At 44.0% G+C, this 18246-nt stretch overlaps 1 protein-coding gene, 2 non-coding genes and 1 pseudogene across 3 annotated transcripts; 2 read left to right on the forward strand and 2 right to left on the reverse strand.

The window, feature by feature from the left end:
* LOC124022441 overlaps positions 1–8323 on the reverse strand; it is a 69666-nt pseudogene extending 61343 nt beyond the window's left edge.
* Positions 8324–10096: 1773 nt separating this feature from the next.
* Positions 10097–10169, forward strand: trnat-ugu. Its single transcript has one exon. It is a non-coding gene; the product is annotated as a tRNA-Thr (tRNA).
* Positions 10170–10810: 641 nt separating this feature from the next.
* On the forward strand, positions 10811–10883 carry trnak-uuu. Its single transcript has one exon. It is a non-coding gene; the product is annotated as a tRNA-Lys (tRNA).
* A 3219-nt stretch (positions 10884–14102) lies between these two features.
* LOC124022440 lies at positions 14103–18000 on the reverse strand. Its single transcript, XM_046337365.1, has 5 exons — positions 17924–18000; positions 17507–17588; positions 17023–17316; positions 15608–15928; positions 14103–15257 (listed from the first exon to the last, which is right to left on the reverse strand). The coding sequence occupies exons 2-5, from the start codon at positions 17586–17588 to the stop codon at positions 14848–14850; spliced, it is 1107 nt and encodes a 368-aa protein (XP_046193321.1). The 5' UTR covers positions 17924–18000; the 3' UTR covers positions 14103–14847.
* Positions 18001–18246: the final 246 nt, after the last annotated feature.

Below are 18246 nucleotides of genomic sequence, written 5' to 3' on the forward strand. Positions count from 1 at the left end.
ATGTTGTCAGCCTCTCTGCCTATATGTATGTTGTCAGCCTCTCTGTCTATCTGTATGTTGTCAGCCTCTCTGCCTATCTGTATGTTGTCAGCCTCTCTGCCTATATGTATGTTGTCAGCCTCTCTGCCTATATGTATGTTGTCAGCCTCTCTGCCTTATATGTATGTTGTCAGCCTCTCTGTCTATCTGCCTGTTGTCAGCCTCTCTGTCTATCTGTATGTTGTCAGCCTCTCTGTCTATCTGTATGTTGTCAGCCTCTCTGCCTTATATGTATGTTGTCAGCCTCTCTGTCTATCTGTATGTTGTCAGCCTCTCTGCCTATCTGCCTGTTGTCAGCCTCTCTGCCTTATATGTATGTTGTCAGCCTCTCTGCCTTATATGTATGTTGTCAGCCTCTCTGCCTTATATGTATGTTGTCAGCCTCTCTGCCTATATGTATGTTGTCAGCCTCTCTGCCTTATATGTATGTTGTCAGCCTCTCTGCCTATCTGTATGTTGTCAGCCTCTCTGCCTATATGTATGTTGTCAGCCTCTCTGTCTATCTGTATGTTGTCAGCCTCTCTGCCTATCTGTATGTTGTCAGCCTCTCTGTCTATCTGTATGTTGTCAGCCTCTCTGCCTATCTGTATGTTGTCAGCCTCTCTGTCTATCTGTATGTTGTCAGCCTCTCTGCCTATCTGTATGTTGTCAGCCTCTCTGCCTATCTGTATGTTGTCAGCCTCTCTGTCTATCTGCCTGTTGTCAGCCTCTCTGCCTTATCTGTATGTTGTCAGCCTCTCTGCCTTATATGTATGTTGTCAGCCTCTCTGCCTTATATGTATGTTGTCAGCCTCTCTGCCTTATATGTATGTTGTCAGCCTCTCTGCCTTATATGTATGTTGTCAGCCTCTCTGCCTTATATGTATGTTGTCAGCCTCTCTGCCTTATATGTATGTTGTCAGCCTCTCTGTCTATCTGCCTGTTGTCAGCCTCTCTGCCTTATATGTATGTTGTCAGCCTCTCTGCCTTATATGTATGTTGTCAGCCTCTCTGCCTATCTGCCTGTTGTCAGCCTCTCTGCCTTATATGTATGTTGTCAGCCTCTCTGCCTATCTGCCTGTTGTCAGCCTCTCTGTCTATCTGCCTGTTGTCAGCCTCTCTGCCTTATATGTATGTTGTCAGCCTCTCTGCCTTATATGTATGTTGTCAGCCTCTCTGCCTTATATGTATGTTGTCAGCCTCTCTGCCTTATATGTATGTTGTCAGCCTCTCTGCCTTATATGTATGTTGTCAGCCTCTCTGCCTTATATGTATGTTGTCAGCCTCTCTGTCTATCTGCCTGTTGTCAGCCTCTCTGCCTTATATGTATGTTGTCAGCCTCTCTGCCTTATATGTATGTTGTCAGCCTCTCTGCCTATCTGCCTGTTGTCAGCCTCTCTGCCTTATATGTATGTTGTCAGCCTCTCTGCCTATCTATCTGTTGTCAGCCTCTCTGTCTATCTATCTGTTGTCAGCCTCTCTGCCTATCTGCCTGTTGTCAGCCTCTCTGCCTTATATGTATGTTGTCAGCCTCTCTGTCTATCTGTATGTTGTCAGCCTCTCTGCCTTATATGTATGTTGTCAGCCTCTCTGCCTTATATGTATGTTGTCAGCCTCTCTGTCTATCTGCCTGTTGTCAGCCTCTCTGCCTTATATGTATGTTGTCAGCCTCTCTGCCTTATATGTATGTTGTCAGCCTCTCTGTCTATCTGCCTGTTGTCAGCCTCTCTGCCTTATATGTATGTTGTCAGCCTCTCTGCCTTATATGTATGTTGTCAGCCTCTCTGTCTATCTGCCTGTTGTCAGCCTCTCTGCCTTATATGTATGTTGTCAGCCTCTCTGCCTTATATGTATGTTGTCAGCCTCTCTGCCTATCTGTATGTTGTCAGCCTATCTGTATGTTGTCAGCCTATCTGTATGTTGTCAGCCTCTCTGTATGTTGTCAGCCTCTCTGCCTTATCTGTATGTTGTCAGCCTCTCTGCCTTATCTGTATGTTGTCAGCCTATATGTATGTTGTCAGCCTCTCTGTCTATCTGTATGTTGTCAGCCTATCTGTATGTTGTCAGCCTATCTGTATGTTGTCAGCCTCTCTGCCTATCTGTATGTTGTCAGCCTCTCTGTCTATCTGTATGTTGTCAGCCTCTCTGCCTATATGTATGTTGTCAGCCTATCTGTATGTTGTCAGCCTCTCTGCCTATCTGTATGTTGTCAGCCTATCTGTATGTTGTCAGCCTCTCTGCCTATATGTATGTTGTCAGCCTCTCTGTCTATCTGTATGTTGTCAGCCTATCTGTCTATCTGTATGTTGTCAGCCTCTCTGTCTATCTGTATGTTGTCAGCCTATCTGTATGTTGTCAGCCTCTCTGCCTTATATGTATGTTGTCAGCCTCTCTGCCTATCTGTATGTTGTCAGCCTCTCTGCCTTATATGTATGTTGTCAGCCTATCTGTATGTTGTCAGCCTATCTGTATGTTGTCAGCCTCTCTGCCTATCTGTATGTTGTCAGCCTCTCTGCCTTATATGTATGTTGTCAGCCTATCTGTATGTTGTCAGCCTATCTGTATGTTGTCAGCCTATCTGTATGTTGTCAGCCTATATGTATGTTGTCAGCCTCTCTGCCTTATATGTATGTTGTCAGCCTCTCTGCCTTATATGTATGTTGTCAGCCTATCTGTATGTTGTCAGCCTCTCTGCCTTATCTGTATGTTGTCAGCCTCTCTGCCTATCTGTATGTTGTCAGCCTATCTGTATGTTGTCAGCCTATCTGTATGTTGTCAGCCTATCTGTATGTTGTCAGCCTATCTGTATGTTGTCAGCCTCTCTGCCTATCTGTATGTTGTCAGCCTCTCTGCCTTATCTGTATGTTGTCAGCCTATATGTATGTTGTCAGCCTCTCTGTCTATCTGTATGTTGTCAGCCTATCTGTATGTTGTCAGCCTCTCTGCCTTATATGTATGTTGTCAGCCTCTCTGTCTATCTGTATGTTGTCAGCCTCTCTGTCTATCTGTATGTTGTCAGCCTCTCTGCCTATCTGTATGTTGTCAGCCTCTCTGCCTATCTGTATGTTGTCAGCCTCTCTGCCTATCTGTATGTTGTCAGCCTCTCTGCCTATCTGTATGTTGTCAGCCTCTCTGCCTTATATGTATGTTGTCAGCCTATCTGTATGTTGCCAGCCTATCTGTATGTTGTCAGCCTCTCTGCCTTATATGTATGTTGTCAGCCTATCTGTATGTTGTCAGCCTATCTGTATGTTGTCAGCCTCTCTGTCTATCTGTATGTTGTCAGCCTATCTGTATGTTGTCAGCCTCTCTGCCTATCTGTATGTTGTCAGCCTCTCTGTCTATCTGCATGTTGTCAGCCTCTCTGCCTATCTATCTGTTGTCAGCCTCTCTGTCTATCTGTATGTTGTCAGCCTCTCTGTCTATCTGTATGTTGTCAGCCTCTCTGTCTGTCTATCTGTATGTTGTCAGCCTCTCTGTCTGTCTATCTGTTGTCAGCCTCTCTGTCTATCTGTATGTTGTCAGCCTCTCTGTCTATCTGCCTGTTGTCAGCCTCTCTGTCTATCTGTATGTTGTCAGCCTCTCTGTCTATCTGTATGTTGTCAGCCTCTCTGTCTATCTGTATGTTGTCAGCCTCTCTGTCTATCTGCCTGTTGTCAGCCTCTCTGTCTATCTGTATGTTGTCAGCCTCTCTGTCTATCTGTATGTTGTCAGCCTCTCTGTCTATCTGTATGTTGTCAGCCTCTCTGTCTATCTGCCTGTTGTCAGCCTCTCTGTCTATCTGTATGTTGTCAGCCTCTCTGTCTATCTGTATGTTGTCAGCCTCTCTGTCTATCTGCCTGTTGTCAGCCTCTCTGTCTATCTGTATGTTGTCAGCCTCTCTGTCTATCTGTATGTTGTCAGCCTCTCTGTCTATCTGTATGTTGTCAGCCTCTCTGTCTATCTGTATGTTGTCAGCCTCTCTGTCTATCTGTATGTTGTCAGCCTCTCTGTCTATCTGTATGTTGTCAGCCTCTCTGTCTATCTGTATGTTGTCAGCCTCTCTGTCTATCTGTATGTTGTCAGCCTCTCTGTCTATCTGCCTGTTGTCAGCAACAAAGTAATGGGAGTCTTTGACGGCATCACAGAAGCACCGCATCACACAGTGGTGGGAAAAGCCAGGACGCGGAGAGAGGAGAAACATGGTGAGGCTTAAAACGATCCCCACGGGGCGCAAAGCTCGTTTAGAGACTGCTTGGCCTGCGGTGAGCTGCGAGCTTCTCTATTCTCATGCGGTCTGTCTCGAGCACCAACGTTGTGAGAGGATGTGGGAGGGAGAGGTGTCACAGTGTCATACAATCATCAGCTGTGGTGAAATATCAGAGTGGAGCGACAAGGTAAAGAGAGATGGTTCCGTCGTTACTGCTCTCTTTCTCGTCCTCTCTTTTGTCTTCATCTTCCACTTCGGTGAACTTAGAATTGTCGGTGCGCCCTCTACCCTGCGTGAATGTCTAGGCCACAATAGAGGAACAAACATCTGTTCTCTCAACTTCAACAAAGAGAGAGAGATAGATGGGCTTCCCCTATTACCTCCTTCCATCTCCCTCTCTTTCTATCCCTCCTTCCATCTCCCTCTCTTTCTATCCCTCCTTCCATCCCCCTCTCTTTCTATCCCTCCTTCCATCTCCCTCTCTTTCTATCCCTCCTTCCATCCCCCTCTCTTTCTATCCCTCCTTCCATCCCCCTCTCTTTCTATCCCTTCTTCCATCTCCCTCTCTTTCTATCCCTCCTTCCATCTCCCTCTCTTTCTATCCCTCCTTCCATCTCCCTCTCTTTCTATCCCTCCTTCCATCCCCCTCTCTTTCTATCCCTCCTTCCATCTCCCTCTCTTTCTATCCCTCCTTCCATCTCCCTCTCTTTCTATCCCTCCTTCCATCTCCCTCTCTTTCTATCCCTCCTTCCATCTCCCTCTCTTTCTATCCCTCCTTCCATCTCCCTCTCTTTCTATCCCTCCTTCCATCTCCCTCTCTTTCTATCCCTCCTTCCATCTCCCTCTCTTTCTATCCCTCCTTCCATCTCCCTTCTTTCTATCCCTCCTTCCATCTCCCTCTCTTTCTATCCCTCCTTCCATCTCCCTCTCTTTCTATCCCCCTCTCTTTCTATCCCTCCTTCCATCTCCCTCTCTTTCTATCCCTCCTTCCATCTCCCTCTCTTTCTATCCCTCCTTCCATCTCCCTCTCTTTCTATCCCTCCTTCCATCTCCCTCTCTTTCTATCCCTCCTTCCATCTCCCTCTCTTTCTATCCCTCCTTCCATCTCCCTCTCTTTCTATCCCTCCTTCCATCTCCCTCTCTTTCTATCCCCCTCTCTTTCTATCCCTCCTTCCATCTCCCTCTCCCACGTCCCGAGCCTCTGTCACCACTGGCCCCTACAGATCTGGCCTATTGACAAAACTAAAGACAAGACTAAAGACATTAACAGGAGACAGTGTGGCTGAGACTATAGAGGAGGAGGAGGGGGCTACCGGAGGCGGATTCTCAGATTCTCTGCTGTTTAAGCCTTGAAATATCACATTCTCTCTGCTTTCCCCTTACACTCTGTATCTGTCACAAAGAGCACCCTATTCCCTTTGTAGTGCACTACTTTTGACTAAAACTAGTGCATTATGTAGGAAATAGGGTGCCCTTTTTCTCTCGCTCCCTCTGCTTATCCCACCCAGTGTCAGTCCCCACACAGCAGCTGCGTGCGTTAGATTCGGGGACTACGGGGAAGAATGTCTCTCGTAAGAGAGGCCAAGGCTCTGTGAGGTACAGCTGTCGTAGGTCATCCCACTTTCACCCCATTCTGTCTGACAGGCAAGTGGAGGGTTTAACTCAGGGACCCAGTAGGAATATGGAACTGATTGTAATTCATTCTTAATTCTCATTCTATGACGGAATGGAACCAAGATGTGAGCTTTAAGCTCCACCCCAGTGGTGAAGCAGTCTATTAGTTGAACCACATGCAAAACGAATAACACAGCCGTGCAGTAACGTGAGGTAAAAACCAGAACAGACTGATAACTGAGCCTAAGATGTTTAAAAATTGCCTATGTAGAAGTAAGAATACTGATAGGACTTTTGTCTATAACAATATATCCACTCTGGACAGACCGAGACACAGAGACACTCACTGGACATCACAGGAGGTTGGCGGGACCTTAATTGGGGAGAACTGGCTGGTGGTAATGACTGGAGCAGAATACGTGGAATGGTATCAAATACATCAAGCACGTGGTTTCCCGTCTCTCTTAAGACCATCCAGTTTTGATTTCTATGTGCCATATATTTTAAACTGTGCTGTTTCACAAACGTTCTCCACCTATATACATCCACGTGCCTTACACAAACAACACCAGGCGCGTAAAAACACCACATTGGCATCCCCACAACAACAACAGCCATTCCCACCTCTCAGCTCTCGTCTTCTTACCTGTGTCCTGCCTGAACTGGTGCATCGACTGCAGGTCTAGGATGTAGGGCGAGAGGCGGTTGTCGACTTGGCCTAGCACGACGCTCCCACCACGGGGATCGCTTCGTATCACCGCCTCGATGTGGTGGGAGACGGTCGGGCTGTAGGGCCGCCACCGCCCGTGTTCGTTGAGCCATTCCCACACGACCACAGCGGACGCATGGAGCATGGTGGCCCTGGAAAGAGAAGTGAGAAAATACTCCTCTGTTAGCAACCATTATTTTAAAAGAAGGCGCGACGTTGTGTTTACATCCGGAACCAGGCTAGACTTTTGTTCATTTAGATTTGGCTACAAAGTAGTAGAAACGAGGATCGATGTCTCATCACTGATTCCAACATCACTTGGCTCAATCTAGCCTACACGAAGTACCGTAGTTTCTAAGTTATATGGGCTTGAAGCTAGGTGATATCTACACACAAATACAGGTCTCCCTAAATGAACAAAGAGGATCTTACATTTAGTCATCCGGCGACGTCCTAATGTGAAGGAGCGCAGCATCTGGGCACAAACATCCGTGTCACTTTCATGGTCGAACACGGAGAAATCTGATTTTATACCCGGTTGTGATGCCTTCATAAACCGTGGACAGGCAAAGAAACGGAGAGAGTGCTCCTGTTATTCTCGTCGAAAGACTTGCTTTTCAGTCACGTTCTAGCATAAAGAAACTAAATGTGTCCGACTGATTCTTATAAATCCTTTTGGCAGAGTCACTTGTTGCGCAAGTGGCGAGACCAAGCTACACTTCTTGAGTGGCGAGAGAAAGGAGCTCCGTTCCAGTCGTTGGGGCGTCGTGTGCTGAACTGTTCCAAACTGACATCCAACACCCCTCTCGTAATAGACCTACCTACCAATACCCGTAACTCCCGGATCGAGCTTTCACAAATCTTTGAAACCGGCTGGACAGGTATATGCTACGCAGAGAGAACGGATTGGGTGTACAGTTGCATTCAGTACAATACAATTTCATTCACTACCAGGCACAACATGTTTGTGGGCGATTACTCAGCTCTTTGTGATCATTGGCTAATCATCGCGTCATTTTCCCTAGAAACGGTACAGTCGGCCTATTGAACATGTTTATTACATATCATTACTGTAACTATGTATCGTCCCTCGGGTGCGAGATGGGCTACATTAGGCTACAAGTAAACCAATTGTGTCAATTACTGTACACAACTACCTAGGCTGAGCACAAGAAAGAACCCATTCAATAGGAAAACGTTCCGGTATCTATATAGGTGTTTTATAGCCTCTCTATTGACTTGTCCAAGTTCAGAGAAAGGCGACTTGTTATGATAGAAGTGATTATGATGTATTGTGATCATGGATCATTTGGATCGCATGTTTACGCACGGGCTAGTCCTTTTTTATAAACACAATCAAAACGCAAACAACAAATGCAGCATTTTATTGGTATTTGAAAATCACATATATTGTTGACCTATTCACTAGTTACTTACGTTCGTTGCGTTGGAGGCTTGGTTTTAGAAATGGGTTCAAAACCAAGACTAACTATCCGCCCGTCTTCCACACGCATGTTTCTCATTTACAATCCTCAAGTGGCTTTAGTGATGGAAAAAAATACGCCTTTTCATAAATCCATAAAATACAATTCAATTAAATTCCTGCGCGTATTTATTGGATATCGAATTCGAGTTCCAGGGTGGAATTGATTCAGTTTTCCAGAGCAAATATTGGACATATTTGATGTCCTCTGGCTAACCATACGTATCCGTCTCTGTATTCCGAAACTGAATATGTTCCATTCCGGAGGCTGGTACCTCCGTTCTATTTCTATACCACGCTCAAAGCCATAGGAGGCTGGTACCTCCGTTCTATTTCTATACCACGCCCAAAGCCATAGGAGGCTGGTACCTCCGTTCTATTTCTATACCACGCCCAAAGCCATAGGAGGCTGGTACCTCCGTTCTATTTCTATACCACGCCCAAAGCCATTGGTACCTCCGTTCTATTTCTATACCACGCCCAAAGCCATAGGAGGCTGGTACCTCCGTTCTATTTCTATACCACGCCCAACGCCATAGGAGGCTGGTACCTCCGTTCTATTTCTATACCACGCCCAAAGCCATAGGAGGCTGGTACCTCCGTTCTATTTCTATACCACGCCCAAAGCCATAGGAGGCTGGTACCTCCGTTCTATTTCTATACCACGCCCAAAGCCATAGGAGGCTGGTACCTCCGTTCTATTTCTATACCAGGCCCAAAGCCATAGGAGGCTGGTACCTCCGTTCTATTTCTATACCACGCCCAAAGCCATAGGAGGCTGGTACCTCCGTTCTATTTCTATACCACGACCAAAGCCATAGGAGGCTGGTACCTCCGTTCTATTTCTATACCACGCCCAAAGCCATAGGAGGCTGGTACCTCCGTTCTATTTCTATACCACGCCCAAAGCCATAGGAGGCTGTCTATAGCAAGCCCGTCATGTGCATTGATTTCCCAAAGTAGTAGTACGCCACTGGTGCAGATCTGCCCTGAAGTTATCCCAAATTGTAAATGCATTGGCAAACACAAAAATAGCAAGGTGTATAGTGTTGCCTTACAGGCTATGCCAACTGCAGGTGTATTTATTTGTGTGTCCATTCTGTGTTATTTTACTTGTATATACAGTTGAAGTCAGAAGTTTACATACACCTTAGCCAAATACATTTTCACAATTCCTGACATTTAATCCGAGTAAAAATCCCCTGTTTTATGTCAGTTAGGATCACCACTTTATTTTAAGAATGTGAAAATGTCAGAATATTAGTAGAGATACTGATTTATTTAATCTTTTATTTCCTTCATCACATTCCCAGTGGGCCAGAAGTTTACATACACTCAATTAGTATTTGGTTGCCTTCAAATTGTTCAAAACTTGGGTCAAGCATTTTGGGTAGCCTTCTACAAGCTTCCCACAATAAGTTTGGTGAATTTTGGCCCATTCCTCCTGACAGAGCTGGTGTAACTGAGTCAGGTTTGTAGGCCTCCTTGCTCGCACATGCTTTTTCAGTTCTGCCCACACATTTTCTATAGGATTGAGGTCAGGGCTTTGTGATGGCCACACCAATACCTTGACTTTGTTGTCCTTTAGCCATTTTGCCACAACTTTGTAAGTATGCTTGGTGTCATTGTCCATTTGGAAGACTAATTTGCAATTATGTTGGGAACCAGTATACCACGGCTAAGGGCTGTATCCAGGCACTCCGCGTTGCGTTGTACAGGGACAGCGGATTTTGGTCATATACCACACCCCCTCGGGGCCTTATTGCTTAATTATCCACTTGAGCGCAACAAATGACAGGCTACAAACAACTCCTGAAAGGCTTGTTGACAAATGTCGTTCTTTGACGCCATCTAGTGGTTGAAGTTGAAAACACATTGCAAGTCAGAATGCAGGATATTGTTGTTGTCTTTATCGTGTTGATTTAAAATACTGATATAAGGATGTTTTACCAATAAAATTAAATCGATCAATTGAGGTCTTTGCAAGCAACCATATATGGTTTCAGAATGCTAATAGAACTCTAATGAAAAACTATCTATGCCACAGTCAAAAACAGTCTGCGTTTCAGGCTCAACAGAACAGGGCTCCATAGCTCAGGGGTTAGAGCACTGGTCTTGTAAACCAGGGGTCGCGAGTTCAAATCTCGCTGGGGCCTGTATACTTTTTTTTTTCTTCCTTTAATCGGATCAACACGTCGGTCTTTCACGTCCTAAACTTGGACAAGACAAAAAATAACTGCCACGATGTCTCATTTTATTTTTGCTCACGTTAATGACGTTAATAAATGACGTATGTTGATCAGAGGAAAACAATGAATTGCCAATAAATGAAGATTAAAGGAACAACACAGAGGCTGACAATAGCTTTTCCGTGCACATTGACACTTACAAATGGCCAATGGTGTATCTTTGCATCGGTAGGGTATTATTATCAACACGTACACATTGCCAATAGTGTATCTTTGCGCCGGTACTAGGTTAGCCGACCACAGAAAGAAATGGAACACTAGCGAGCTATGATGTAGCTACAGTAACTAGCTAAATTAACGTTAGTATAACCAAAGATACGATATTCATTCACTGTGGGTAAAACCAAAACTCTATTAATCTGTGTTATAAACGTTACGATGCTGCCTGCAATACCCTTACAGTAACGTTAGCTATGGGATTGAAAAGTGCCCCCGAGCCCTTGAGCTGAGCAACACAGAAACAATAGTCGCTTTCCGAGCAAGTCGAGACGTGATCTACCCTACGACTTTTCAAAATCAAAATCTTTCCACTTTCTCTGCCAGTCAGAGCCCGGATAGCTCAGTCGGTAGAGCATCAGACTTTTAATCTGAGGGTCCAGGGTTCAAGTCCCTGTTCGGGCGGTGTTTTTTTTTCTTTTTACCGCTCTCGGTTGCCTTCTTCCTCATCTGCATAGACAGAACGAACGTTAACGAATATTATTATCGGCCTCGATAGCTTCTGTGACTGAGGTTAATTGGAATCATGTTGGGAAATACATGCACGTTACATCTGGTGTTAGGCTTGTTAACTTTAGCTAGCTCGACAAACCCATCAAAACCATATTTTCAAGTAGAGAAGGACGCTTTTTAATACACAATACAAGTATGTGTGATATTTAACAATTTTTCAAATAAGTGAACTGAAATTAAGAAAGCCAACCACATTTTCCAACCGAGCTAGCGAACACGGTGCTCTCTAGTTAGCTAACGTTATCTAGTTGTATTGGATAGCTGCAAACAAGTCTGATACGTTGTGTGACATTATAGTAACAATACATTAACGCAATAATTACACCTAAAGCGTCGACTTCTCTTATAACTTACACGAGGGACAGTGTTTTAGTTGGTGTGTTCTTGCCTCACATTATTTAGCTAGCAGGCACATAACCAGCGCCAGGTCATGAAATCCCTCCGCCACAACCGCAGTGCCAAACCATCAAAGGCGCTACATGTTCAATCTGATGTCTGCCTTGGCTGTCAAGCATTTACCGTGATATGGCCTCTACAGAAGTCAGGGCATGTATACTTCTTATACTATGCGGAGCAGCGCAGGGCTGTTGTGAAGGAAGATCAAATCAAATCACACTTTATTTGTCACATGCGTCAAATACAACACGTGTAGACCTTAAAACTTGTTATGGATGGGGGCAGTATTGAGTAGCTTGGATAAATAAGGTGCCCAGAGTAAACTGCCTGCTACTCAGTCCCAGAAGCTAAGATATGCATATTATTAGTATATTTGGTTAGCAAACACTCTGAAGTTCCTAAAACTGTTTGAATGATGTCTGTGAGTATAACATAACTAATATGGCAGGCAAAAACCTGAGAAAAAAATCCAACCAGGAAGTAGGAAATCTGAGGTTTGTAGTTTTTCAACTCATTGCCTATTGAATACACAGTGTCTATGGGGTCATATTGCACTGCCTAAGGCTTCCACTAGATGTCAACAGTCTTTAGAACCTTGTTTGATGCTTCTACTGTGAAGTGGGTGGCGAATGAGAGGGGATTGAGTCAGAGGTCTGCCAGAGAGGCATGAGCTGACCACGTGCGTTCACATAAGAGTAAGCTTGCTTTCCATTGCATTTCTACCGACAAAGGAATTCTCCGGTTGGAACATTATTGAAGATCTATGATAAAAACATCCTAAAGATTGATTCTATACATCGTTTGACACTTTTCTACGGACTGTAACGGAACTTTTTTACTTTTTGTCTGCAGGCGCGTCATGATTTTGGATTACTGGGCTAAACGCGTGAACAAAAAGGAGGTATTTGGACATAAATTATGGATTTTATCAAACATTTAATGTGGAACTGGGATTCCTGGGAGTGCATTCTGATGAAGATCATGAAAGGTAAGTGAATATTTATAATGCTATTTCTGACTTCTGTTGACTACACAACATGGTGGAAATCTGTGTGGGTTGTTTTGGTCTCTGAGTGCTGTACTCAGATTATTGCACTGTGTGCTTTTTGGGTAAAGCTTTTTTGAAATTTGACACAGTGGTTGCATTAAGGAGAAGTTTATCTAAAGTTCCATGCATAACAGTTGTATGTTTTAGCAATGTTTATTATGAGTATATCTGTAAATTGATGTGGCTCTCTGCAAAATCACCGGATGTTTAGGAACTACTGGAAAATAACGCGGCAATGTACACTGAGATTTTTTGATATAAATATGAACTTTATCAAACAAAACATACATGTATTGTGTAACATGAAGTCCTATGAGTATCATCTGATGAAGATCATCAAAGGTTAGTGATTAATTTATCTCTTTTTCTGCTTTTTGTGACTCCTCTCTTTGGCTGGAAAAATGGCTGTGTTTTTCTGTGACTAGGCACTCACCTAACATAATTGCTTGGTGTGCTTTTGTCGTGAAGTCTTTTTGAAATCGGACACTGTGGTGGGATTAACAAGAATTGTATCTTTAAAATGGTCTCAAATACTTATGAGATTTCTGTTGTTTGAATTTGTCTCCATGCACTTTCACTGGCTGTTGTTATATCGATCCCGTTAGCGCGATCTCAGCCCAAAGAGGTTTAACCAACAGTGCAGTTCAAGAAGAGTTAAGAAAATATGTACCAAATAAACGAAAGTAAAACATAATAAAAAAGTAACACAATAAAATAATGTAAATAGTCCGGGTGGCCATTTGGTTAATTGTTCAGCAGTTATGGGGGCTTGGGGGTTGAAGCTGTTAAGGAGCCGTTTGTTCCTATACTTGATGCTCTGGTACCGCTTGCCATGCGGTAGCAGAGAAAACGGTCCATGACTTGGGTGACTTGGAGTCTCTGACACTTTTTTGGGCTTGGATGGAAAGGAAGCTTGGTCCCAGTGATGTACTGGGCCGTATGCACTATCCTCTGTAGCCTTACGGTCAGATGCCGAGCAGTTGCCATACCAGGTGGTGATGCAACCGGTCAGGATGCTCTCGATGGTGCAGCTGTCAAGGATGGGAGTTTATGTTTATACAAGACCTCCCGACCTCACCTACCTTCAACCAATCATGCCCTCTGCATTGTTACAACATTTGAGAGGCCATGGCGATACGGTATGGAGCTCAAGTTGGTCTCTGCATGGCTCCGGGGGCCGCAATTCTGTCACACCATCCATAGGGCACCTCAGACCACATTTTCGGACCAAGCACCAATTGGCTCTTAGCTTTGGGTAGTAAGCGAATTAACGGAACCGAATCACATTGGTGAAAGAGTTGTTCACTTGGCTCCCTGATTTGCATACTGCTACTTCTCCTTTTTGAGCTATTTATTTTTTCTGCAGATACATTACAAACTAATTGTAAAGAGGGTGAGTCCTCACTGCAGAAACAATAAATAGTGAGGAGATCACAGCAATCTGGTGCATGTAATACATTGTTTTTGCAGGACATCTAATCATTTGGCCAGATCTGACATATGGACCGGCTCGGAGCCAAATGATCCGGCTCACTGAAAAGACTCACCGAAAATGACAATCACTACAAAAGTTACAGGTGCTTGCGCCAGTTTCTCAAAACAGTTTCGACACAGGTTTACACTTTGTGAACAATAATATTTCTTACATTTGATCAAAGAAACGTAAATATAGCAAACATTCTTTATAATCATTTAGCAAATACATATATTTATTACGCATCATGTAATACGTTATAATAATACATTCATCTGTTATCGAGGATCCTTGGGACGTGCCTACCCCACAGAAGTTGAAATGTAAAATAGTTAATGTAAGGATTAAAGTATTGCTTGTGGATTAAGGTTAGGATTTAGGGTAGGGACGTCTCAAGTGTATCACTGACCCAAAAATAATCATAGTTTACTTTAAAATTATGGTGTACGTCTGCCCTCTTGTGGGGATATTGTCTATTACACGTACCGTGATATCCCCTTTGATATCAAGCAAGGCCAGATTAAATGTGACATTGATCTTGACTAGTAAACCTTCCAGTTACAATATCAGTAGCACCACCACCAGAGAGATGAATGATTCCTCCTTTATACCTTACCAGCTTCCCTTTCATATTCACACACTCAAAGGATCCTCCTTTATACCTCTCACCCCCCAATAAAATGCTTATGCTGGTTTAAAATCACTAGCTTTAAACTGGAAGACTAGGCAGAACATCAGCAAAGACTGGGCCCTAGATAAAATAAACCCTGTATCATTTGATTCAAGGCAATCAAGCTACAGTCATTGGCTACCGATTCATATAGTAAACTATGATAGGAAGACATCCACATCCACTTCAGTGAACATAGAACATTTCATCCAACATTTCACGACAACAAAGAAGTTGGCAACCAGAACATACTACTTTCATACATAACTCAACTCCCTGTGCTACTCTTCTCCTGCTCTAGCAGTGTCCCACTTTCAGCTACTGGGAGATGGAGCTCCTCCTCTTCCTCTGTGCGTTCATCCATCCCCTCAGGACACGTGGCCTCATCAAGATGATCATCACAACAATTCTGGATTCTTTGAACTTCTGACAACGGTTGGCTGTCCTGAACTGGAACAGGAAGATCCTCAATGGACAGATGTGCTGGTGATGCTGTGTTGATCATCGTGGTGTCCTCTTTTCCCGTGACTGTGAAGCCCACTGTTGGCTGTCTCCTTTTTCTCTTGTGAATCGCCAGTAACACGAGCACACAAATGATTAACAGAAGTAGAATATTTATTCCTATCACTGGTACCCTACTCCTTTCTCTATCAATCATTGCAGGCTCCGATCGCTTTTCTAGAGAAAGATAGAAAATAGTAGTGTTAGTGCAGCAAAGATAAGGGAAATGACAACAATATTATACTGAAGCAATAAGGCCTGAGGGGGTGTGGTCTTTGGCTGACAGCCGTGGTATATCAGCCTATCAGCATTCAGGGCTCGAACCACCCAGTTTATAATCTCAACTAGCGAAGACAACAATAGAAAACAGCAAGACTGCCATGACTAAATACTATTCTCTTTAAATATTACACTAACACTACATCTACTATTATGATAATAATAAGACAAAGAACAATGTCTATACGTTAAAAAGTGAATATTAAATACAATACTTAAGTGAGAAAATAATTCAATAGACATCCCACCGTTAACAGTGAGAGTGACTCCATGTGGATATCCTGGCTTACTATCCTGGTTGAAGAAGCACAGGTAGGTCCCCTGGTCAGACGAGCGTACACCGGTGAAAGTGAGGGACAGCTCACCCTCTCCGTAACCATCCCTGGTCACTGATGTCCTGTCAATGAATCCAGGGCCAAAGGTAGTATTGGTCGGGTCAATCTTCAGCACAGTCTGTCCATCTTTCTCCCACTGGACATAAATCTCACCATCGGTTGCCTGCTTATTGGTTGAGCCATAGCAGTGAAGTGTGACATTATCTCCGACGTGAGCTGATATTTCTGTCGGGACTGTTAGATGAGGAGGGAGAAGAGGGGTGGGCCTTGAATGGTGTGCCATTGTGAAAGTAATTGAATTAGATATAGGTCTACATGGAATGTATGACAATTAAAGTGAATGGGGAAGGTGCTGGGGGGTTAAGGTTAGAGAGAAGGTGCTGGGGGTTAAAGTGAAGGGGGAAGTTGCTGGGGGGTTAAGGTTAGAGAGAAGGTGCTGGGGGTTAAAGTGAAGGGGGAAGGTGCAGGGGTTAAGGTCAGAGATAAGGTTCTGGAGGATTAATGTTAGAGAGAAGGTGCTGGGGGGTTAAGGTCAGAGAGAAGATGCTGGGGGTTTAAGGTCAGAGAGAAGATGCTGGGGGTTTAAGGTCAGAGAGAAGGTGCTGGGGGGTTAAGGTTAGAGAGAAGGTGCTGGGGGTTAAGGTTAGAGAGAAGGTGCTGGGGGTTAAGGTTAGAGAGAAGGTGCTGGGGGTTAAGGTCAGAGAGAAGGTGCTGGGGGTTAAGGTTAGAGAGAAGGTGCTGGGGGTTAAGGTTAGAGAGAAGGTGCTGGGGGTTAAGGTTAGAGAGAAGGTGCCTGGGGGTTAAGGTTAGAGAGAAGGTGCCTGGGGGTTAAGGTTAGAGAGAAGGTGCTGGGGGTTAAGGTGAGAGAGAAGGTGCTGGGGGTTAAGGTTAGAGAGAAGGTGCTGGGGGTTAAGGTTAGAGAGAAGGTGCTGGGGGATGAAGGTCAGAGAGAAGGTGCCTGGGGTTAAGTTTAGAGAGAAGGTGCCTGGGGGTTAAGGTTAGAGAGAAGGTGCTGGGGGTTAAGGTCAGAGAGAAGGTGCTGGTGGGTTAAGGTCAGAGAGAAGGTGCCTGGGGGTTAAGTTTAGAGAGAAGGTGCCTGGGGTTAAGGTTAGAGAGAAGGTGCTGGGGGTTAAGGTCAGAGAGAAGGTGCTGGTGGGTTAAGGTCAAAGAGAAGGTGCTGGGGGGTTAAGGTCAGAGAGAAGGTGCTGGGGGGGTTAAAGTTAGCGTAGTGTGAAAGCCAAAAGGAGAGGAGTGGAGGATGAGGGAATGAAGGATAAATGGACATGAGTTGAATATTACAATATTGCTTCACATCTGCAACATCTTACCCAGAACATCTAGCTTCACATCTGCAACATTCCGTTTATCACAGACACACTCATATGAGCCCTTGTCATTGTACACCGCAGAGCTGATTGTGAGAGAGAGGTCTTTGTTGATTTCCACCCTCTTCTCAAAGCGCTTTCCTTCAATTAATTTTCCTTGGTCAATCTTGGCAACGTCCTGGCCATCCACAATCCTCCAAACGATGCCAATGTCACAGGTTGCATTGCAAGGGAGAGTGACAGAGTGCTTCAAATTCACAGTTTTAAGAATGATACCATTGGCAATCGAGGGGCATTCTGTGGAAATGGTCGGGAAGGAAAATAAATACAAGGATTATAATGTTTACATATTTGTATCCAAACTAAATCCTCAACATATTTAACATTAGGCTAATACAGTGAACACGCTCAATGATGTTGATCAAGAGGCCAGTTAACACAAAAAGAAAATAGTGTATCTAAAATGATTCATTTAGGAAAAGCGTACCAAGAAGGCCAACCATCAATGTAAAAACACAGCAGAAGAGTTTCCAACCCATGCTGTGCTCTACTGCCCCAGGATTCAACATCTGTGAAAATGAACAAGCATTTTAAGATGTGGATTATTGTTGTAATGCCTAAACTATTTAGCCTACACTAAAATAGTAGCCTACTAAGAAACTATCATCTTTGTTGCATAACGTTTTGCTGTGGTTTGCTACAGTGTGCACTACTGCTTGGGTGTGCACTATACACCCCTATAAAAAGAACTTTCTCTTCAGACCATTGCCGTCCATTAAAACAACATTCATTCATCACATACACCTTACAAACTAAGAAACAAGTATCATATTCCACCCCCGACCCCCAAACAAACAGATTTTCAATAGAATATACTTCATTTACCAAACTATAGATTTTTTACCTAGGGCGTTGGTTGTCCTGAGAAATAACTACTTTCGTTTTCTTCTTCTTCATTGGACTATTTAAGGCGCATTACCGCCACCAATTGGACTGGAGTGTTAACCAGAGACAGGAAGGTCTAAATCCTACCCATGATTCTCATCTCCTAAGGAAGCGTAATACATCATTAAATACTACAGCCGCTGAAGATTTTCCCAGCAGTTCACTTAATATTGGCTCTTTAATTTGTTTATTTATTTTGCACCCCATTATTTTTATTTCTACTTTGCACATTCTTCCATTGCAAAACTACCATTCCAGTGTTTACTTGCTATATTGTGTTTA

The sequence above is a fragment of the Oncorhynchus gorbuscha genome, unplaced genomic scaffold (genome assembly GCF_021184085.1).
Source record: "Oncorhynchus gorbuscha isolate QuinsamMale2020 ecotype Even-year unplaced genomic scaffold, OgorEven_v1.0 Un_scaffold_1391, whole genome shotgun sequence".
Lineage (NCBI taxonomy): Eukaryota > Metazoa > Chordata > Actinopteri > Salmoniformes > Salmonidae > Oncorhynchus > Oncorhynchus gorbuscha.

What these genes read in the sequence shown, in the direction of transcription:
- LOC124022440 (XM_046337365.1), bottom strand. Translation starts at nt 17,588, where the DNA reads ATGTTGAATCCTGGGGCAGTAGAGCACAGCATGGGTTGGAAACTCTTC. An exon ending in ATTGATGGTTGGCCTTCTTG is followed by an intron (nt 17,317 to 17,506) that starts GTACGCTTTTCC and finishes CCATTTCCACAG; the next exon opens with AATGCCCCTCGATTGCCAAT. An exon ending in AGTCACTCTCACTGTTAACG is followed by an intron (nt 15,258 to 15,607) that starts GTGGGATGTCTA and finishes ATCTTTCTCTAG; the next exon opens with AAAAGCGATCGGAGCCTGCA.